The sequence below is a fragment of the Pituophis catenifer genome, unplaced genomic scaffold (assembly GCF_029215685.1).
Source record: "Pituophis catenifer annectens isolate HBS135680 unplaced genomic scaffold, rPitCat1.0.hap2 SCAF_2, whole genome shotgun sequence".
NCBI classification, from domain to species: domain Eukaryota; kingdom Metazoa; phylum Chordata; class Lepidosauria; order Squamata; family Colubridae; genus Pituophis; species Pituophis catenifer.
Genome location: NW_027256882.1, coordinates 204,577,901 through 204,601,571, shown reverse-complemented (window position 1 = coordinate 204,601,571; position 23,671 = coordinate 204,577,901). Strand labels below are relative to the sequence as shown.

At 38.3% G+C, this 23,671-nt stretch overlaps 1 protein-coding gene across 2 annotated transcripts in view; it reads right to left on the bottom strand.

The window, feature by feature from the left end:
- Positions 1-1,824: 1,824 nt before the first annotated feature.
- Positions 1,825-23,671, bottom strand: part of TMEM38B (transmembrane protein 38B) — a 38,017-nt gene continuing 16,170 nt past the window's right edge. For both annotated transcript variants that reach the window (XM_070938541.1, XM_070938543.1), the window contains exons 3-6: positions 21,717-21,901; positions 19,741-19,828; positions 5,397-5,514; positions 1,825-3,932 (exon numbers count right to left, since the gene is read on the bottom strand). In XM_070938541.1, coding sequence (XP_070794642.1) covers positions 3,717-3,932; positions 5,397-5,514; positions 19,741-19,828; positions 21,717-21,901 — 607 coding nt within the window. In that variant the 3' untranslated portion in view covers positions 1,825-3,716. The remainder of the gene's footprint in view (positions 3,933-5,396; positions 5,515-19,740; positions 19,829-21,716; positions 21,902-23,671) is intronic.

Here is a 23,671-nt window from a genome sequence, read left to right as displayed (position 1 = left end):
GAACTTCAACTTCCAGAATTCCCATCCTTGCTGAGGAATTCTGGGAGTTGGAGTCCATAAGTATTAAAGTTGTCTGTGGATACCTCTGATCTCAAGTTTAAGACTCACAGCTGACCCCAAAAGAGCAAAGTCAAGTGCTTAAGTGGCTGTCTCATAAATGGAGATGAAAAATGGGTAGTTTAATACTATACTGTAGTGCTAGGAATGAAGGAAAAGCAGTCTTAACACAAGTGAAGTCCAGACTACAGCATCCCAGCTGTTCAGTTCAACAGGCTGGTGTGAGCATTACTCTTTAAAAATAATCTTTTTCTTCCCTCAGGACATTCAGAACAATTCAAAGTTTCTGCCCTGATATTCAAGCTCACTGAGATTGGCTGTTCCAATCAAAGGCCCTCTTTTCTCACTCTCAAGACCATGATTTCTTATACTAGGAGGGAAAAAAAATGCCTAAAGGCAGAGAAGCATTGCATGGACGTTAAAACTTCTGAAATAAAGAATAAGCACTCAAAACTGACTTTCCCTTTGCTTTTATTCAATATCTATTGACATGTATAACTGCCTCATGGCCTTTTATTTTAAAAAAAATTAAGTAATCCAGGGATAAACAGATCTCTGGTCTTTAAAATCCCCTCTACTATGTGTGGAATAAGCTTTCATCCAATTATTTAGCAAAATGACACCAATTATGATGGGCAAAGTAAAATTTGGCCTATCAAATGTTAATGCAAACAGTGCTAAATACCAGTATCAAGTACTGTTTTATTTATACATGAGGCGATTTTGAAATGAAATGGAAAGTTGGAAATCACATGAAAAAACAGGTCACCAAAGACCCCAAATTATATATCTATGTATTTCTTCCTTGCTTACAGTAAATCCAGAATTCTTAATCTAGCATCTGTTGTTTAGAAGTCAGAAAGAGAAAATTTAATAATATTTATTATTCAGCTTGTCCTTAATATCCGTCTGTTGAGCTTCACTCATGCATGAAATTATGAAAAAACATTATTTAGTGAAGGGGTCAATGTCAAAAACATAAAAATATGGGGCAGAATATAGATCTTTTGCCTTCTTCAGATTTCAGGGATTAACCAAATGTTTAGTGGTGGATCTCAATGTTGTCTTCCCCATCAATACAGAGAGACCAGAACTGGAGAAGGTATGGCAGAAATCTCTCTCCCTGCTACCATTCTTATTCCACGTCTAAAGACAGATGCCTTGTGGTTAGATGGCAGTGGTTTTCCCAATGCACCATTGGGTTCTGAATAAATGTTCAGAGCAATCAAACTGCTCAGATACAAAGAGAATTCAGTCCCATACTTATCATAGTCTAGGCTAGCTGAAATGTTGAACTATGCAAAAATGATAGCTAAAGTCTTCTTCAGCTCCTGGTGATTTCTGGGACATACCCATGTAGAGGTGTTTTTTATTCCCCCTGGCAGCAAGATAGAATGACTTACCAAAGCTTACCCTGATCAATGGCCCTTCAAAGTAGGCAAGGCCAGGAAACCAAAAGCAAACCTACTAAAGTACTGTTGTCCAAGTTGTAGCTCTTCCTCCTGTCTCAAGATTATTCTCACAGCCTATTATAAGCCCTGATAGTCTCTCGTTCATATATAAAACAGATCCAAATTTGATTAGGTTTTTCAAGGTTTAATTGCCATTTCACTTAAAAATAAGCAAATGCAAATATTTTAAATGTGCTTCAGGTCCTGTAGAGAAAGAACATAGGCTTTTCTGGGTGAAGAAGCAGAATGTGTTAGCCACTAAACTTTTCATGTCCATGTATTTGCTGATCATATTATTAGCACACTGAGAGCCAAACTGTTTCCATTGTTTAATAGCAGGTTTTTAAAATGCTGAATTCAAATACAAGGCATACCATCTTTTAAGTATTTTGCAGTAATTTTTAAATATATTTTCACATTTATGTATGCTATAAAGCTTACACTGTAATTACTGTGAGACTGTTGACAAGAGTACCAAAAGCATTTCACAAAAAAATCTTGGACTAAAAAGCATCAAGACATTTGTTCAGCCCAATCATACAAAAGACATCAGTGATTTTACTAGCATGCATTAAAAAAAATCCCCTTTCACAAACATCTGAAGCACATTGGTTGCTGGTGTCCAACTCAAGTATTTTCCAAGTATGTACAGTACAAACCAGGTTCAAAATAATGCTACAAGAACATTTTAATACACTTTTTGGACATTCTTGTTCTAATCTTCTGCGATAGAAGATCTAGAGTGAAAACTGCCCTAAATGATATGACAAATAGTTGTTATTCTTTTTTTAAAAAAAAATCCCTGTTTTCTGCTTCATTTTTGACTGGATAAACTTTTTTAGTAATTTATAAAAGACAGATTACAAATGTTAGCCTCAAAATGTTTATGAAAAATATTAACCAAAGAAATGGAGGCAGCTTGATTGAGACGAGGGTAGGCCACTGACTGTGCATTATAGGCTGTTAGGTGATTAGGGAAAAGGGGATTTCCCTGCAATTCGCACCAACTTTTCTGGCAGGTAAGCTGTAATCCCTGTCTTGTCTTTTTTAATCTCAGATAAGATTCCAAATAATACTCGTTTTCAAAATTATGCATAAGGAGTGGCTCAAAGTTACATTGCATATGAATTTTGGTCTCAAAAGATTTCATTGCCCTGCAAAAAATCCAGCAGAGGTATCTACAAATTGTTTCATGTCCAAAAATCTTAAAATTTAGTATGAAAAATTTGTGGAAAATATATAAATTAGCTTGTGATGCAAGCCAAGTGTGAACACTTAAAAATGTGTGCTTTCAAATCAGGTCATTTAGTATATCTAAAATTAACAGGTGCCAATATCAGAAGAAGTATACATCCCACAAACCCTAAATAAAAATATTTGTAAATTGAAAGATTGAAAGAGCATATTTTTCTCAAAGAAGAAAATATCAATTCAGTCATAAGGAAGCAATAAGAAACATACAGACCAAACATACATATTGTGAAGCCTCTCTCATTGCTATTTAAAAATGCCCAACTTTGGATGACCCATACTCTAAAATCTGGTTCTTACGTATTGCCACTATGAGGAAAAAAAAGAGAAACTACTTGACAAGTTTTTATGTTAGGCATTATTTTCTTAAATAAAAATAAAAATAAAAATGAGTAAACTCACAGCATTTGATCACAGTATCTTTATCATTCTTTGATGTTCTATGATGTTTTGTGTCATTTGTATTTTGATTTTAAATGTATTTAGCTTCCCAGTCACTATAGTGAGATGGTCGGCCATCTAAACTGAATAAATTTAATTAGAAAAAAAATTGACATGATGCATCTTATTCAACTATGAATTTTAGTTTAAAAAACATAGCCAACTTCGGAAGCTACACAGGCCATAGGGCAAGAATAAGTCAAGCTTTCTCTAATCTGGTACCCTTAGCTGTGGTGGCTAGAAAGTATGGGAACTGTTATCCTAAAATGTCCAAATGACAGCAGGATGGGAACTGTTGCAGTAAACAATAGGAGCAGTTCATGGGCAATATAAGAGCTTCACTGAACTGTTGTTTGCCCTGAAAACTTCTCTGAAGGACCAGTGCAGCTATCCTCTTGTCACAGAAATTACCTCATGCACAATTGTCATTTCACATCATTGGGAAAGAGAAATACTACATTTTTATGGGCACACACAAACAAGCCATTTTGGCTGTCCTCAGCACTTTTGAGGTTCTCACTGAGTTTTCTTTGCATGTTTCGTTTGGACTGCCTCACTCTTCTCTCCATCAACAAGACAGTCACAGGCTGAGGTGATGCCATTTAAAGGTCCTTTGATCTCATCCGCAGCAGCATGTGAATCAGTTGGCTTCTGGCCAAAAAAGAGGCGAGCCAGTATTTCCTCCAGGGAAGCAAATGGAGAAGTTGTGCATCCTGTCACCATCATGTTTATCTGCAAGAAAACACACAGCAAGTGCATCAACTGCAACTAAAACTAGATTAAACTCAGCCTAAATAATACCTTTCTGACAACTCAATGCAAACTTTTCAGCCAATTGAAGTGACCTGTGTATTTATTATAATACTTTTACCCCCACTTTTCTTGAAATGCAGCAGAGTTTGTTTTTAATAAACAAGGTGGGGAAAGCACACAGAGCAGAGTTCTGGAATTCTTTCCCATCTTTTTAGCAGCACTAACCACAGGAGGAGACTATATTTTCTCCTGTGTAACCAAGTAACGTGGGCGGTTTTATGTCTTTGTTCTCCCCCTGTGTTATATACAAATTTGTATTTAGGTGTATGTACACACTGGAAAGCAGATTGAATACATTCCACTCTGGATCACTTGTTTAGGAAACAGACAAAAGAAAGGTTTAAATTAAAGCAGTCAGCAACATTTTGAGCCACTGCCCACTTGCCTCTCCCATAATGATTCATTGGGCAAATTAATTCTGGAATAATTTTCCCTGAGTTCTCAAGTCATCTTTTCAAAAATGATCTTTCTTTTGCCAGTTTCTTCCTCCGTACTAAATTGGGACCCATTCTGTTTGGTTTTCTAAAATTTATTCTGCTGATAGGCAGAGTTCTGAATCCCTTGATATAAGTTCTTTTCAATGTTCTGTTGAGCTGGTGGAATGAATGAAGAGGCAGACATGCTAATGATACATTCTGGTTTCGAAGGTTTTTCTTCCCAGGGAGGAATTTTAAACATTTCCCTATTAGTTCTGCCTTCCCAAGGAAAAGATAAATAACTAGGGGGAAAAACTGATTCTGGCAAAAGGAAATATGGGTTAAATGGGTTCTGTCCAAGTTTGGCTTGTGGTCAAGTGGTCAATCGTTATAATATGGACCAATACAAAAGTAAAGTACGTTTACAGATGGGCACTGTTCATACATACTGAAAAGCTAGCCAAATCCATAGCAGATATTGTCACTGGGATCCCAGTTGTGCTCATAAATACTAAGCCAAGATATGAGCAATCACATGAATTGTCATTAGGAGAAAATATAGTTGGTTTGGCAGTGAACAGAAATACTGTGCAATAATCATACAATACATCTGTGAACCACTCCTTAGAACGCTAAATTGTCTCAAATTAAAGTTATGGAAGTGATGATTTTCTCACACGTTTCTGACTGGTTTCCCTTTTATTCTTTAAATCCTGATAGAAGACAGATGTGGAAAATATATGTGAACCAGAATGATGACAGCTATAGTTCAACACATCTGGAGGATACTGGACTGAAAAAGGCCAACATAGATAATTAAATCTGGAAAGGATCATATTAGTATTATTATTTAATGTTCAAACTATCATATCTGCCATATGAATGTGCCTAATAGATGTTATTATTGTAACATGATAAAAACATGTTGAACACACATCCATAGAAACCATAATCCAGAAAAGCTTACCTTTGTGACCACCAAAAACATGGTGTAAAGTAACATGAGATTGTTCTTTGTTATTGGAAGATAAAAGTTGCACTGCATTGTGAACAGCACTGCTCCTATCAAACTTACTTTCACGGGACTGGGGGAAAAAAGGAACATACAAAAGGCAAGGTGTATTTTTCAATTCTCTATTCTCAAAATACATATTCACTCATCATTGCTGTTAACACGAAGGCTCATTAACAGGGCTTCCTTCAGACATTTAATCGGTTAACTTGTTTATAGGGACCAATGCTCATTAGCTGGCTGGCAATTCAAAATATGTTTGTTGAATTTTTAATGCAGCAAGGACTTAAGCCCAACTGATCTCAATAACACTTAATGCCCAAGAAGATACGTTATTACCATCTAAGACTCTTGGTTCTCTTATGCTATACTATTAAAGAAATAAAAGAAGAAATAAGGAAATTCAGCATGGATCTCTCTTCTAATAATACACTGGAGTTGTTTTAATTTCTCTTCAGGTTTTTTTTTAAACCTTCTATTAAAATGTAGAGTATTAGATAATATGCATACTACTTGTGAGACTCCTATACTACACCAGGCAATAGAACACATTTAAAGTGATGCATCAATTGGATAGAATTAAATTTAATAATTAAAAACAAATTAAAAATAGAAACAGTAAAAAAAATCCTAAAGGAATGATAAAACAACTTATTTATGGAACCTTCTCTTGCAAATTAAGATAAGGAGGTAAATGAATCACTTGGAAGCAGATGTTCTAAAAGGCCTGCTTCTTGTGGTGCTAATCAAGTTTTCCAGATACGTAGGAACTAGAAAAAGATATCTTAAAACAGGAGTCTCCCAACTCCTGGTTCATGGATTGGCACCGGTCCGCAATATCCCAGCAACTAAGCCGCGCAAACAAGTGAAGCCCCATCCGTAGGATGCAGGCAGTACACAAAACCCTCTGGTCCATGGAAAAACCTTTCTCCACAGAACCAGTTCTTGGTGCCCAAAAGATTGGGGGCCACAGTCTTAAAACATACAAGAGGACTCACTTGCTGAGATATCCTAGACTTTTTTTTACATCAGAAGTGTGCAATCTGTCTCAATGATTGTATATGGTGTTGAGTTTGGTTTCTATTTACTTCATCATGCCATGCTTTGGAGTAGGAATAGGGAACTAACATCCAGCAGCCCAACCTATGTTGAACCATGCTAAGTTCTGTGGCTCTGCCACATCTTCAACAACAAGGCTCACATCCATGGTTTAGAATTACATTTAAATCAGCACTAAACTGCTGTGTTCTGTATCTGCATAAGGTAAAATCCTTTTTAAAATCCTATTAAATTTGTTGTGTTTATTAGAATTACAGTATATAGCTGCCCAACTCACATAATTGCAACTCTAAGCCATCTACATCAAATAGCACACACGCATACCAAAATATTGCAAGTAAAAAAAAACACATCAACAAAAAAGAAAATCCATAAAACAATGTCTTGATTCCATAACAGTGCAACAAAATGAGTGCTTTATAAATATTTCTTTTTTCATCAGCTTTACATTGCTGCTTGTAAATATTTAAAGCTGTTTTTTTCTTGGCCAGCATATATTTTTAAAACAGGAAAAAAAAACCCACATCTGTGATGAACTAAAGTGACTGAAATTATAATTTTATTTATTTATTTATTTATTTATTTATTTATTATATTTCTATACCGCCTTTCTCCCGTAGGACTCAAGGCGGTGTACAGTCAAGAAAAATATAGACACACAAACATCATAAAATTGCTAATTAAAATTGTTACTTAGTTTGGTCAATTAAATAAAACCCAGAATTAGATAACATTTAAAAAATCATTTGCATGTTTGTATGTTTAGCCCTGCCTGTTGGAACATCAGGGTCTTGAGGGCACGGCGGAAAGCACGGAGATCAATTTTCATCATAGCTGAAGGATTTAGCTCATACACCCAAGCATACTGTCTTCTTTTCTTCCTCTACCTGAGCAAAGCTTATTTCTGGCAACAAATCTGCTTGAATTTCTCCGTTTCTCTCTTGTCATTCTTTATTACCAAGGATAGTGCCATGGAAGCAGGGTGCCTAAGTGCTTCGATGCCCCTGCTGCTTTTATCACACTGGAAGTCACAGCCCTGTTTTCAAAATAATCACTTCCACAAAAAAGCTCGTCAGGAAGTCAGACAGGCAGGGCAAGGGGACCTTAAAATGCCCACCGTGAGTTCATTTACCTCTTCCAGCAGTAGGCTGCGGCCGGCCAGCCAGTTACAGCTCTGACTTCCTATGGCAGAAATAAAAGTGGAAGCAATTTAATGTTCTCAATTTAGCTTCTGCGAGGCCAAGCTGGATGCTGCAACTCAAGCAGTATGCCCTGTGTGCTAGGAATGGATTTCTCACAGCATATTAATATCACTCCTGTAAAAGTTAGAAGGAGCCATTTAGACACTGAATCCAACTCCCAGCTCTGAACAAGAATTGAAAATCAAGTATCTGTGACCACTGGCTCTCCCACCTTTCATCCAAAGAGATGGAGTTCACCATTTCTCTGGGCAACAGCTTCTACTGTTAAAGTGTTCTTACTATTAACCTCCCGTTAGAATAAGCCTTCCTGTGAGTTAAATCCATTATAGAGTTGGCTGCAGTTGCTTTTTCCTTTACTTAAAATTTTTCTTTCAATTGTAAAAGAATCATTGAGATTTGAAATGCAATAGAATGAAGTAAAATAAATAAGACTAAAGTACATTATTTCCCCCTCAGTCTTTCCAAGGCTGTACATTCAATCCAGATTCTTCAATCCTTCTTCACTGAACTTAGTTTCAGATAAGATTCTTGGATCACCACCCTTCTTAGACCTTGTTTCAGTCCAATATCATGCCCAAGGAGTCCTTACATCACCCTGGACAAATGATTGTCTAATCTTTTCTTGAAAACCTTCAATGATGGAAAACCCACAGCTATAGGAAGCAAGGTATCCCATTGATTAATCGTTCTCACTGTCAGGAAATTCCTCCTTATTTCCAAGTTGAATCTACCTCTGATGTGCTTCTTGTCCTGCCCTCAGGTGCTATGGAAAATAAATCAAATCTAATGATCACTAGATCAGCTAGTTGGCAGATTAACAATCTGTTCTGGAGCAACTGCACGAATATGCCCAATATCTCTCATGAACATCAGAATCCCTTTCTTGAACTCTGACTCTTAAAAAAAACATATGGGCTTCTGGACTGCACAAATCCAAGCAACTATTATGTTGCAATTAAGAGAATAGTTGTTAGGGTGATGGATCATTAGTCCTTTGGGGGGGGGAGGATAAAAGAACTTGATTGGATAGAGCAGTGGTCCCCAACCTTTTTATCGCCGCGGCCCGCTGAGCGCGCGCAGGGGTAGGGGCACGGCCCAGGAGCTTTTGCGCACGGCCCATTGCGCACGGCCCAGGAGCCTTTGCGCTGCAGCGTTCATGTCCCCTGGCCGCTGCGCGGCCCGGTGCCAGGTACTCCACGGCCCGACACCGGTCCGCGGACCGGGGGTTGGGGACCACTGGGATAGAGTATTCAGATCTTACCATGCCACTCTGATTCGCATTCTCAATGGCAATTGGTAGTGGGTTTTCCCAATATTAGTAAGTTTAAAAATGTCAGTCAGGGGAAACTATGAATGATTGCTCTTACAGCATCTTACGTATTATCAGGCCAAAACCCAAGAATGAGCTGTAGCTCTTCTTCCAAGTTGAGTTCTTTATTGTTTCACACCTATAGACAAAAGACCTTGCCAGACTGAGGACTCTACCATCTCTGCATACACAGTATTAGAGGTCTTCACCCTCTCTCTTCCATATAGGGTATCTGAGTTGCCTGTTACTCCCCTGGACTGCACCCCTCCCTCCTGGGGATCCACTTCCTCACTACATGCCATCTCACATACCAACTCTGCAGACAGCAGCACAGCACACCCAGTCCCAAATGCCAGTGAAGGACATACTCTGTGTGCGGTGTAGTTTACATCAACGTCGAACTGGAGGAAAGCACAGCAAAGCAGCTGTGAATGCACTTCTTAAATTTCGTGTTCTTGTTTTTTTCCCCGTTTCTCTAACTCAGCTCATTGTTAATTTTATTTCGGAAGCATGAGTCATCCTATCCAATTTTATATCACCTACAGAATTTATTAGCTTTCCTTGCACCTCTTTAGCCAAGTCGTTAATAGTAACAAGGAATATAAGGCCCAATGATGAACCTTGTGGCCTCTCACTTGATATTCTAGTTTGATGAGGAAGCATTGCTAAGCAGGCTTCAAGTACAATTCCTAAGCTAGCTATATTGATCCAGTTAATTGTCATGCCAAATGTCTAAGAGGCATTCTCTCATTTAAAATGGTTACCCAATATAAAAATAAAATATGGTGAGTCTGGCCAAGTAGTGCATTGATCACTGCTTTTTCTTCTTTTGAAGATATTAATGGAAAATATTTCCTCTTCACCTATCAGCTGGCATTTCACCCATTCTCCAGTTTCTTGTAATGCATCAAGGGATTTGCCAGTCCAGCAGCAAGCTTCTTTAGTACTTTAGGTTGCAATTTATCTGGTCCTGAAGATTTATACTGATTCAAAGTAAACTCACAAAAACAAATATATAGAAATGTATAAGATTAAGGCTATTAAGATTAGAAAATACATTGTAATCAATCAAAAAGGAGACAATGAAGAAAATGAAACTGTTTGAGAGATGGGGGGGAGTCACAGTGGAAAGCAGACCATGAAGAAACATTTGTTAAAAAGAGGATATATTTACATGTTGTATGTGATATGTTTGTCATAATGTGTAGTAATAAAAAAATAATAAAAAAAATTTTTAAACAACAAAGTAAATTCACAAAGTACAGAATGACAAAGAGTTGGAAGGGACCTTGGAGGTTTTCTAGTCCAACCCCGATTAGGCAGGGAACCATTTCCCTGCCTAATCAGGGAAATGGTTCAGACAAATGGTTGTCTAATCTCTTCTTTAAAACTTCCAGTGTTGGAGCATTCACAACTTCTTGAGACAAGTTGTTCCACTGATTAATTGTTCTAAGTGTCAGGAAATTTCTCCTTAGTTCTAATTTGCTTCTCTCCTTGATTAGTTTCCATCCATTGCTTCTTATCCTGCCTTCAGGTGCTTTTGAGAATAGGTTGACTCCCTCTTCTTTATGGCAACCTCTTAGATATTGGAACACTATCATGTCACCCTTAGTCCTTCTTTTCATGAAACCAGACGTACCCAATTCCAGCAACCATTCTCTTTTAGCCTCCAGTCCCCTAATCATCTTTGTTGCTCTTCTCTGCACTCTTTCTAGAGTCTCAACATCCCTTTTATATTGTGGCGATCAAAACTGGATGCAGTATTCCAAGTGTGGTTTAACCAAGGATTATGAAATGGTAGTAACACTTCACATGAACTTTATGTTATCCCTCTGTTAATGCAATTTAGGACTGTGTTGGCTTTTTTGGCAGCTGCTGGCTCATATTTAAGTGATTGTCTCCTAGGATTCCAAGATTCCAATAAATATTTTCTCACCAGTATTCTGTCAATCTTCTTCTCTACCTAACTCTTCACAATTGTCTAGTGAAACAAGAACTCTCATACATGAGTCAAACAAGGAATCGTTCAGACTTTTCTTAATTATTTATTTATTAGCCAGCCAGTGACTGGGCCAGTCTCTCTTAATTCTCAACATACAGCCGTTTGTTTAGCAACCTTTGGAAGTCAAAACAGCACTGAAAAAACAAACTTACAACCAATCCTCACACTTAAAACCATTGCAGCATTCCCCAGTCACATGATCAAAATTTGGGCACTTGGTAACTGGCATATATTTACTGAAGTTGTAGTATCCCAGGATCATGTGGTCGCCATTTGCAATCTTCCCAGCCAGCTTCTGACAAGCAAAGTCAATGTGGGAAGCTGAATTCGCTTAATGACTGCATGATTCACTTAACTGCAGTGATTCACTTAACAACCATAGCAAAAAAAAATCATAAAATTGGTGAGACTCAATTAACAACCACTTTTTTTAGCAACAGAAATTCAGCTTCCAGTTGTGGTCATAATTCGAGACTATCTCCATCATCCAGTTCTTTTTAAATTTCTGAGCAGGAATAGATAATTTTAACTCCTCCTCCTTCCTTTCTATTGCTTCTGTTCCTTTGATCAAATTGTGTCCTTCAACTGCAATCCTGGTACTCATCCCACCAGGACTCTTATACCTATGGAATCCCATTTCCTATATAAGAATTATGTTCATCTTGTGTATCTTCCACACTCTGAGCATTAATGTACAAAGAACATTAACTTTTATGTTCTGAATTATATTTCACTGAGTGGTTTAATAGGTCCCATCATAGCAGCATTCCCATTTCCTTCAAATCTTTATTGGAGGTCTATAGTAAAGGGTTTTGGTGAGATGCAATCCGTTTTGTGCCAGCAATCCATCATCCAGATAATTCAGACCATGGTACCAGTAACCAGATGGCTCCCATCTGCATAATTTCCAAAGCTAGTCATACTCCGGCAGTACTCTTTTTCCCCCCTTTCTAGCTTTTTTCATAGACTGAAAGTATGAAAACATCTCCGGGGTACCCAGTTTTTGAATGCTCTTCCTAGAGCTTCAAAGTCATGCTGATACAGTTGTAGCTGCTCTTGACAGTGCAATTTGTTCCCCAAATGGATTAGCAGGGAGGAATAATTGGTAAGTTATAAGCTAAAATATGGCAATTCATTGATCGAAATTTCATATATTTTCTTCAAACAAAATTATGCACTTGTTGCAAATATATGGAGTGGTATGGTGGCCTAGAGGTGGAGCTCTTGCCTCACAATCAGGAGGCTGTGAGTGTGATCCTAGATAGAGGCAGGTATTTCTTTCTCTGGGCACAATGAGAATATATCTGCTGAACAAAACTCCGCACTGGCAACAGGAAGGGCATCCAGCCAATAAAACACTCTACTAGCTCCATTCAGTTGCCCAGACTCCACCCCACAAGGTATTATGGACACAAGCATTCTAGGTCATGCCTGTAAACCATGGCATTCATCTTTACTTCTGTTAAGGCACCACCAAATAGGATAAGGTTTTTTTCCTTGCTCTCTTCTGAAGCACCAGCCGTCAATGTAGAAAGAAAAGAGATTTGAGATTACAGATTCCCCTTCTTAAATTTTCCTGCTGAACTCTGCTGCCAAGTTCCTCTTAGCTTATTCGGTAAAGTCTTATTCTCAATTGTTCTTAATAGTGTTTTGAAGTTGGACCTTCTCCATCCCCATCACTACAAAGCAAGATGCTGGTGAATGGGAAAGATAAAACCGGACTATTAAAAAACACGGGCCTTGGCAAGATGTTCAGTATTGAAGGACAGATCATCTTCACCACCCGTTGCAATTCTTGCCCCAAAGTGAAACTTACAGTACATTCATATTTCACCAATATGATGGATTGAAGGTTGTTTATTCCTTATGCAAAAATGACCTCCATGCTGTTCATCGATAAAGTGGATCAAAAGGAAGACTGTATTGTTCCAATAATCTTTTCCTTGCAGATTCCCCGCCAACACCCCCTTGAAACGAAACTACTGACATATAGGAGTAGCTTAACACTAAACTCCAAAAGCAATCCGCAGAAAAGTCTTGTTCAAAGGTGATGATCTGATTTCATAAGTCTTAAGACTAGTCTTATGAACTTGCTTCCACCTTGCACTCAGATGACAGCTTTGATGCTTCTACCAGGGATTAATGCAAAAAAAAAAAAGTGGGGGGGATGGGACACTTAATGTCTGTACAGAAAGATCTGGATTTTTCACATTTGTTTACCAAGCACAATTTAAGAAGTTGCTACAGTATTAACCTTCCAAGTGGTAAATAGCTGAAGGCCAATCTCTCCCACTGTGAACTTAGTCAGCCGCTTAGCTCTTCAAGGGAGGTCTTTCTGAAGATGCATCTCTTCTGAGAGACCTGGTACACAGCAGAGGCTGTGTAGTACTTCTCTTGTAAAGCTTTTGTGGGAATTGTGTTTGGCCCTCGTTTTCTTGGTGTTCAGGGAAAAAAAAGTTTGTAAAGATACATCTCTTTCTCCATATTAAAACATTAAATTGATACTAATACAATATAAAGTGAATTACGGTATATTAATATTTTAATCTTTTAACATTTTATATTTCAATTTTGTTAGCCGCTTTGAGAATTCACTAGAGTGGACAAGAAATAAAAGGAACACATTCTCAATTACAACTGAATTAGTAACTGTGGTTTGATCGCTTATGATCCATCAAGTCAACTCTGATTCCTGATGACAAGCCCCTGCGCTTATCTTGACAGCATTTTCAGAAGTGGCTTGCTAGTACTTTCTTCTAGGACTGAGAGTCACCAGACTGTGCCTAAGGCAGAATTAGAACTCACAGTCTCATGGCTTCTAATCCAGCACATGAAATTGGCTCTGTATCAGTATATAACAGAAAATGGAAGGCACTTGTCACTGGTTCTGCAAACTGAGAAAGAACAGGAGCTGTTGCTAAAAGAAACACTGCCCTTCCAGCAGAAAAAGAACTGCAAATTTGACCCCCTTAGGATGAGTGGAACTTGGTTAAAAAGCTAACCATCTATTCCTTAGATTAGTTACTACTAAAATCCCTAAACCATCTTGTATGGATCAAGACCACATCCAGCCTATGACTTCTTCCCTGCTACTTTCTGAGAATTATCAGTGTACTTAATAGCATTGCATTCTAGACCCCAGGCTTTGGTGAAATTGGAATTGAATAGAAAATAGAATTTATTTATTAGTCATATTTCTATGCCGCCCACTCTCCGAGGACTCTGGGCGGCTTACACCAAAAACAGTATACTAAATAGCATATTGCCCCCTAACAATCTGGGTCCTCATTTTACCCACCTCGGAAGGATGGAATGCTGAGTCAACCTTGAGCCGGTGAGATTTGATCCGCTCATCTGCTGAACTAGCAGTCAGCTGAAGTAGCTGCAGTACTGCACCCTAACCACTGTGCCACCTCGGCTCTTATTGAATAGAATAGAATAGAATTGAATAGAAGACATATCCCTCAAAGTGTAGTAGTATAGTTGTGGGGAAAGATAACTGGAAAACTGGAAGATAAGCTGAAAACAGAGAACGATTCTACTTATAGCAGGCTCTGTCTATCTGGATTTTGCCCACAGAAATTCAAGCAGGATTGCTACCAATATTGTAGGTAGGTGCCTACAATATTCTTATTATTGTAATCAGTGCTGGACTGATTTTATAGTCTTAAAGCTTTAAAGTAGTAGTTGTATAAGTACTTTTGGAGAAAGCAATTACATCTTCTCCCCTTCTTAGCAAAGTAGGCAATGTTAAAACAAAGTTTATAGTGATGGTTTTCTAACTGCAATGTTATACTTGTTCCTTGGAGATAGCATTTCGGGGGGGGGGAATTCAATGAACTAGTCTGGCAATTCTCTGATCTCAAGTGTAAATTAGATTTAGGGATAGATTCATAGTATGGTATCAAAATACTAAGGACAATTTTGAGATATTTATATAAATGAGGCCATGGAAGAGAGACATTCTTGTAATAATGATGAATTCGTTCACACAGACTGGCTATGTTTTCAAGTCATGATTTCTATATATCCTAAATAATTCTGTCTTAGAACAAATGACCTCAGAACTGACCAAGGAGTAGTGACCATGATCTGCTGCAAGATATAATTGTTGCACAAATATCAGGATATAATAACAATAATGCTACTGTATATTTAGCATTCAAACAAATGTGAAACTGCCAGCAGGCTCAAACAGAGTTACCTTTGACTACAAAAGGGGGGAACCTCTCAAAAATGAAACCAAAAGAAAAAGTTAAGAAAGCCAAATTTCTCTGTAATGTCAACTAGAAAACCAGAAATCTAGAAAGTCATCTGCAGAATATGTCAGCCAAATCCAGGAACAGGCCAGTCTTTCTAGCATTGTGCATGAAGCTATGAAAATTTAGAGACCAAAAAAAAGAAAGAAAGAAAGAAAGAAAAAAAGGAAGGAAGGAGAAATTGATAGGAGACACATGCAAGGATTGGCTTCTGAATTTTTTTCCAATTCCTTCACCAGCAGTAGCTATAGGAAGTGTCTATAATTTATTCCATGTTACAAGATGTCGTGTGTGTATGTGTATGTATGTGTGTGTGTTTTCTGCTGTCTCTTGGATTGCAACACTGCATATTTCTATATGTTTGCTTTGGGATGGACTGTAGAATTTCAGATCTGGGTTACATAACCAGGAGGAAGCAGATACCCAACTCCCAAGTAAGATTTTTTTGGGGAGAGGGGGTGTATTTCTCCACATCTCTAGCTGGATCCAGGTCATTTTCAAGTGAATTTTTTTTCTGCTGTATTTTTTTTCACCATAGCACATTTTAACCCTGATTCGCCAGTTGCGTCCCTTTCTGGATCGGGACTCGTTACGCACGGTCACTCATGCCCTCGTCACCTCCCGCCTGGACTATTGTAATGCTCTCTACATGGGGCTCCCCTTGAGGAGCACCCGGAGGCTCCAACTGGCGCAGAGTGCGGCCGCGCGGGTGGTAATGGGAGCGTCATGGCGCTCCCATGTGACACCTCTCCTGCGCGAGCTGCACTGGCTCCCGGTGGTCTTCCGGATGCACTTCAAGGTTTTGGTTACCACCTTCAAGGCGCTCCATGGCTTAGGACCTGGTTATCTACGGGACCACCTACTACCACCAATAGCCTCCCACCGGCCAGTACGCTCTCATAGAGAGGGACTCCTCCGGGTGCCGTCAGCCAAACAGTGTCGGCTGGCGACCCCTAGGGGGAGAGCCTTCTCTGTGGGGGCACCTACCGTCTGGAATGAGCTCCCCCCAGAGATACGGAGGATTCCGGATCTGCGCACCTTCCGCCGCGCTGTGAAGACTTTTTTATTCCATCAAGCGGGCTTGGCCTAATCTCCTCCCTCTTTTAATATTGGGGTGTTTTAATCTGTCTGGGCCAAAATGATTTAATTTGATTTTATCTGGTTTTAAATTTTGTATATTTATGTATTTTATTGCTTGGCTGTTCACCGCCCTGAGTCCTTCGGGAGTAGGGCGGTATACAAATCAAATAAACTAAACTAAACTAAACTAAACTTAACCCATTGTGTTCATCTTCTGGAAAGTTATGCTGTCGATTGGCGGTTAGGCAGACAAGTTCAAACCTTTACATAACTTCATCTATCACTCCACTGGTTTGAGCAGATATTGTGGCAGAAAATGTGCAATGTGATAAGGAGAAAGAAGAAGAAGCATTTGAAAGCTATATCAAAAAAAGGGAAGTGGGGAATAAGATCATCTTTAGAAATATTTGAAGCAAAAAAAAAACCCAAAACAAAACTAGGAAGGCAGTCAGACATTAAATGATAAAGGAAGGAAATGTATCCTCAGAGAAGACATGGTAATTACCAAGAAGCTGAATGAATTCTTTGTCTCTGTTTACAGATGCATGTACAGAAGTGGCTAAATTTTAATTTTAAAAAAAGCATAGCAGAAACTAGCAAATTCAATGACTTGCACATTCTAAAAGAAATGAGTATGTTATCCACATGGACAAATATAATAAAAAAAAACAAGCAAGCAAGCACAGAGGTTAAAGGGCAGATAGATACCTGAGTCTAGACTGACTTTTTTCAAAGAGAAAACAACCAAATATCTGAACTGCAGTAACAAGAGAAAATATTATAGGACAATTTGAGAGACTACATTGCATAATTATGAGAGCTAGTTAAAAACTCAAATATAAAATTTGAGCAATTATATATAAAGTGACAGGTTAGAGGACATCCTGCAGATTATAGGCCAATTAGTTTAACATCTAAAAATGTACAACCTATGCATATGGAAGAATAAGCCTTGTTAAAGAATCGGCAAGGATAAATCCTGCTTCATCAACCTATTAAGAGTTTTCAGCAGGATGGACTGTATAGTGTACTTGGATTTTCAAAAGGCTTTTCACAAAATTCCTTTTCAACAGTTTCTGCCTTTTTAAAAACTGACTTTAGAAGAGCAAATAATACAATAAAATGGACACATTTCTAAATGGAGGACAATAAGTGAAGTCTCTCAAAAGATTTGAGTTTTTAACTTATCCATAACAGTTTTTGATTTAGGGTGAACTACCTAAATTTGTGGGTTAAACTCAGAGTAATAAAAAGCAAAAGTGTCTGTAAAGAGTTCCAGAAGAGTTTCATTAAACTGGGGAAATGGTTAGCTAAATGGCAAATGCACTTTAATTTATATAATTGTAAAATGAAGCATGCTGGAGCAAAAAAAACCCCCCAAAACACGCATTCAGGTGCACATGGATGGAGTCTAAGCTCTCTACATTTCACTAGAAAAAACATCTACAGCATTCCGTGCATGTGTGGGTATAGTTCTATCACCACAATGAAAAAGGTGATATAACAAAGCTGGAAAAGATGAAAAGGAATACTATCAAAATGATTAGGGGACTCATAACACCTCTCTTCAGTAAAAGGATGGAATGTTTGTTAGTCTTCGATTTGGAAAAAGGTGACCAGGGAGGGATGGATTTGGCTTACAGTCATGCACAGTGTGGGGAAAATGGACAGGGAGAAATTACTTTCCTCTCTTAAAAACACTAGTACTATGACCCAAAAAGTTAATTAGAAGATTTAAAACAGATGAATGGAGATGCTTTACACACCACATAATTAAGCCTGGGAAATGCATGTCCACAAGATGCGGGAAGAACCATTAATTTGGATGACTTTAAAAGGAGATAAAGCAGAAGTGTCCAACCTTGACAACTTTTAAGACTTGTGGACTTCAACTCCCAGAATTTCCCAGCTAAGGTTTGATACTCCTGGGGTAGAGGAATTCTTGAAGGAGAGGTCCTTCAAGGGCTGATGGTCTTGAAGACTCCATGTTGCCTCCACAGGAGGAACAGCATGCCTCCAGATTGCAAAGGAACAATGATGGGAAAGGGATATCTTTCTGGCTCCTTTCAGAGGCATCTGGTTGGCAGGATGAAAACCAAAAGGGTGGGCTAAAATGAGCTTAGCCGGATCTTAGCTGTTGCAGCTATTCTTCTGTTGTTATAGTCTAGGGAAAATGTGTTTGCCAGCATCAACATTCTCCACAATATACAACCTAAAGAATGCATTATAAGACATCCACTTTCTGTATTTTTTTGGAGTATAAGACACACTTTTTTCCCCACCCACCCACCGGCCCCCACCCTTCGGCCGTTTTCAGCCTCCATGCATCACATTTTCAGCCGCCATCACCAATCCCTGCCGCCTGAACCAGCCGAAAATGTGAAGCATAGAGGCCAAAAACAGGGCGTGTGGAGGCTCACAACGCGACGTGCAGAGGTGGCGATCAGCGATGATGTGCTGTGGTGATCCCCGCAGCCTGGAACGGGTCTAAAACGGAGTGTGTGGAGGCCGAAAACACAATGCGTGGAGGCGGCGATGGGCTGTGGCAATCCCCGCAGCCTGGAAAACTTATTGGCGGTATTCCGGGAGGCCGATCCAACTGCCAACCAGCTGCTCGTGCTGAATCAGGCTGCCATAAAGTGCTAAAGCTGACCAGGCTGTTTGCTGCAAGAATGCTAGTTAGATGAATACTGATGGATGCTGGTAGGCAGAGGCACACTTTTTTCTTGTTTTCCTCCCCAAAAGCTAATGTGTCTCTTATACACCAGAGCGTTTTATACTCTGAAAAATACAGTAATTCAAGAACTGGTTCAAAGTATTTGGCTATAATCATTATTCATCTGTTTGAGGAGCAATACAAAGATTTTGGGGATTATTATTTGAGGGTGCCAATTTGCCCATTTTCCAGTAAATGCAGAATTCTGCTAGGTTTCCAGTTGCATTTTGTTTATATGACAGCAAGATTTCAATTTAGTAAATAAACAAAGGAGCACATTTCTATAGTCTTATCTTATAATGATAACCTCATTATCACTAAATGAATTAATAGAATTCAATTATCCAAACTCCAACCACCCCCACCCCCCACTGTTGATGTCCCTGAGATTCCTGGAGTTATCTATCCCCACCACAACTCAATTTTTGTAAAATTATAAGGACATCACAGTGTTCTGCAATATGCCAAGTTTCAGTGTCACGTGCTTAAAAGGGTTTTTCAGATACCAAATTAGTGTGGAGAAATATCCTCTCTAAGGGAAAAAAATTAGAAATAAATCATTTTATAGTATTGCTTAAAGTTACATTACTGAAGAGCTACTTATACAGATCTTCCAATGGGGGGAAAATGTTCCCAGAACTGCCAATTGTTATGTGGTTTTCACTGACTTACTATGACATCTTCAGCAGTTCATTAGTTTCAGGCTTCCATATACCTCTCACCAACTGTTCAAAGTTGGATATTAGACCGCCACCAGCTCCTGTAATTCAATACAAATTATTACATGCTTAAATTGGTTCAAAAGATCTTAGACACTCAATCCCACTTCTAGTTAGGACAACTGCAAATCCATCACATTACTTTCAGAGGCACAAGATAGGGCTCTTTAAGTTATAGGAAGAAATGAAATGACCTATTTTACAGTTATTGAAATTGGATCCTCAAATTGAGACTCTTTAGAAAGTATCCTATTCTGAGATGGAAAGGTTTAATCTTTGTTAGAAAAAAAAAAAACCTGGAAGCAGAAGCTTCACTCTGAAGTCTAGAATCTGTAATGGCCCTATACGGTAAGAAATCAGTAAGCTTTAAAAGAAGACAGAGCTATATCTTACTTGGTGCAAATAAGGAGAACTAATTGCTTATAACATGAGACCAATGTGCACAAATTAGGAACTTGAAAGGAGGCTGCAGAAGGACTGAACTTTTCTCGAATCTGTTATAATCCAATAGGCAAGAAAGGTCAGCAGGCTATTTTATGTCATGGAGCCCATTCCCAATGGACACCATCACGAACCCTTTCTTTTCCAGCTTTCATTTTCAATGGGGAAAAAAAGTGACTTCACAGTATAAAAGCAATCCATCCAGCCCAATTTTGCACCAATGAAGTATAAAATCCTCCCTGTGATCAGCTTATCAAATGCAACTACCAGACTGGCCTGTATCCTAATCCTACATGTCCCCATTTGGTTAGAGAAAACAATAATGACTAGAAATTCCTTCGGACAGGAAGCTTTAGCAGATATTTGGAGAGCTTTCCTCAGTTCCTCTCAGTATGTCAGAAATGGCTAGATATAAAATGAAGAACTTTGAATCTAGATTGTGCCCAGATTGTGTAAAAAAAGGTTGTTTTTGGATGCTTGTTTACTTGACATCAGAGATCATAAACACACACACACACACACACACACACACTTATATATTATTTTAATTATACCTTCATTTATATTTACAATTAATTTACAATTAATCAGTGAAACAACTTGGCTCTAGAAGCTGTGAATGCTCCAACACTGGAAGTTTTTAAAAGATGTTGGATAACCATTTATCTGAAGTGGTGTAGGGTTTCCTGCCTAAGCAGGGGTTTGGACTAGAAGATCCAAGGTCCCTTCCAACTCTGTTATTCTATTCTATTCTGTTCTGTTCTGTTCTGTTCTGTTCTGCTCTGCTCTGCTCTGCTCTGCTCTGTTCTGTTCTGTTCTATGCTTTTTGTTGCAATTTTTTTAAAGCAATAAAAGTTTATTTTAAAAAAATATCTTAACCCAGGTAGTATGCTCACATACAAGTTAATTTTACACACATTTACTAGGCAGAACTTTAAACTGAATGCTGAACATTCAGTTTAAATGCAAAGGCATAACACCAGATATCTGAAAAGGCTCTCGGCTTTAAGTTCTTCAACCTATTTATATTGAGATATAAATGTGAAATTAAAATGTATATGAAAAAGATGAGAAAAAATTAAGAAAAATGATTTAATCAAATTAAAAGACATAGGGAAACTACTCAACATTAACTGAAAGGAATATAAGACCATTCGGGGGGAGCAAACTGCAAAGCTGGATTTGAGATAGAGAAAACTTGTTTCTACAGGTCAGCAATGTTAACCATTGCAACAGATTTTATCAAAAGATTATGAAATAGCACCATAAAACTAACACTGCATCTCTGGACATGTTGATGCTTCCTATAAAAGGAATTTATTTCTAATTAGCAAGTTTCAAAGGGCTGAGGAGCCAAAAATAAATAACCCTGAACAGTTTTGTATGAAGTCAGCCTTTCTTCTCCAAATGGTCCCCGACACTCTCCATAAAAGCAAGTAAAGAACAGCTCAAAAAATAGTTTCAGAAGAGAGAGGTTTCATGTATTACCTCTGGCCCAACCAACTCCTATCATGATTAGCCAGGCGTCTGCAAAGCGTTTATGCGCGTGAGCAATTCCACCTGTTATCTTCCACGTTCTTGTCACTTCCTTCATTCCTGCAATCATCAGTCGTACAGGTGGAAAACATAAACAGCGGTAGGCTAGCTCATGTGGGCAGTAAAATATAAGATACCTAAACAATCAGGAGGAAAAGGTTCAGTCTCCCAAAGATGCTTAGAGCAAAAGCATGCCAACTATGCAAGCACAAAACAAATTCTCAATTAAGAAACCTTTTTAAACATAAATGATAAGAAATAATAGATAGTATGAGGCTGCAGGCTGCTTAAATATGTATAGTCGGACTTTCAATAAATTAAATTGTCTTAGGATACCCAGCAAGTTAAACATTCATTTAAATATTACTGCTCCTTATAGGTTTTTTTAAAATGTTGGCTTTATTTCTTAATACATAGTTCCAAATTTTATGTCTGGGGAAATTATATAGTGAATACCTAGCCTTCATATACAATATAGATGCCTTTTTTTAAAAAAAATCTTCAGTTACGCTTAATAACTTGAGAATGAATATGTGCAAACATACACATCCTAATTATACAACTGCAAGACCACATGACCTTACATGCATGTTCTTAAACCTAACAGTTTAGCCTAACCCCTGTATATAAAGAATTATGCCAGATACACCTCTAAGTCACATATAGCAATAGCAATAGTACTTAGATATACCGTTTTACAGTGCTTTTACAGCCCTCTCTAAGTGGTTTACAGAGTCAGCCTATCAGACAATTTGGGTCCTCATTTTACCCACCTTGGAAGGATGGAAGGCTGAGTCAACCTTGAGCCTGGTGAGATTTGAACTGCCAAATTGCAGGCAGCTGGTGATCAGCAGAAGTAGCCCGCCTTACTGCACTCTAACCACTGCACCACCGTGGGTCCTTAACATATGGAGTTTGGGTGACAAAATTCAAGTACAAATAAGAGAAATGGGGAAAGGACATCCAGATGCAGAATAACAATTCAGTGGGGAGGAAAAGTAACGGCAATAAATATAGACCTGCCTCCATTTTTCAGGTGCTGCACTTCACAAAATTCCTTTTATTCCTTACTGAAAAAGGAATGAAATTATTTTGAACTAGATTGTAAAACGGTTGACCAAAAAAAACCAAAAAACCCTTAAGTAAGTCTGATAAGTCTACTTGAGTGAAAAACATACTAGTTCTAAGGAAAAATTCATGGTTGGGAGAAGCTTCAAGGAATAAAAAGACACCACAAATGCTTCAGCTTTTCCCTCAGTGCAGAAAGGTTCAGTACATTCAAAATTATAGCAAAATGTCGCAATATCAACTTCTGCCTTTCTGAAATTGAGCTCTGCTACCTTTCTTTTAGATGACTTCATGCCATATCTCTCAGTTTTATATCTCTTCCATCTTCTCCACTAATATTTGTAATCAGTAAACTCACTCAGTTCTTCTCTGCCTCTACCATACTGGTCTCTGCCAATTCTATACCTTTTTGTTTTGCCCCATTTTGGAATCCATTCTCCTGTAAATTTGAACTTCCAAACAATCCTGGTACTTGGGCTTAATAATTCCCTTTTATCCAGGAATAGCATCATCTAATTAGTTAAGATTTAGATTTATTTATTTTTTCATTTAAAGCAGGGGTGGGGAACTATAGCCCTTTATCACTTGTGGACTTCAACTCCCAGAATTCCTGAGCCAGCTCAGGAATTCTGGGAGTTGAACTCCACAAGTCATAAAGGGGCCATGGTTTCCCACCTCTGATTTAAAACATTCATTGTAAAGATACAACTGTGGCAAGATGCATAAACAAAAAGAAGTAGATAAGAAAGAAAGAAAAGGAAGATGATATCACTTGAGCAAGAAAAAGCTACCCAACAAGCTACTGACTTTTTTGGCTAGTAGTTTCTTCAACTCTTATA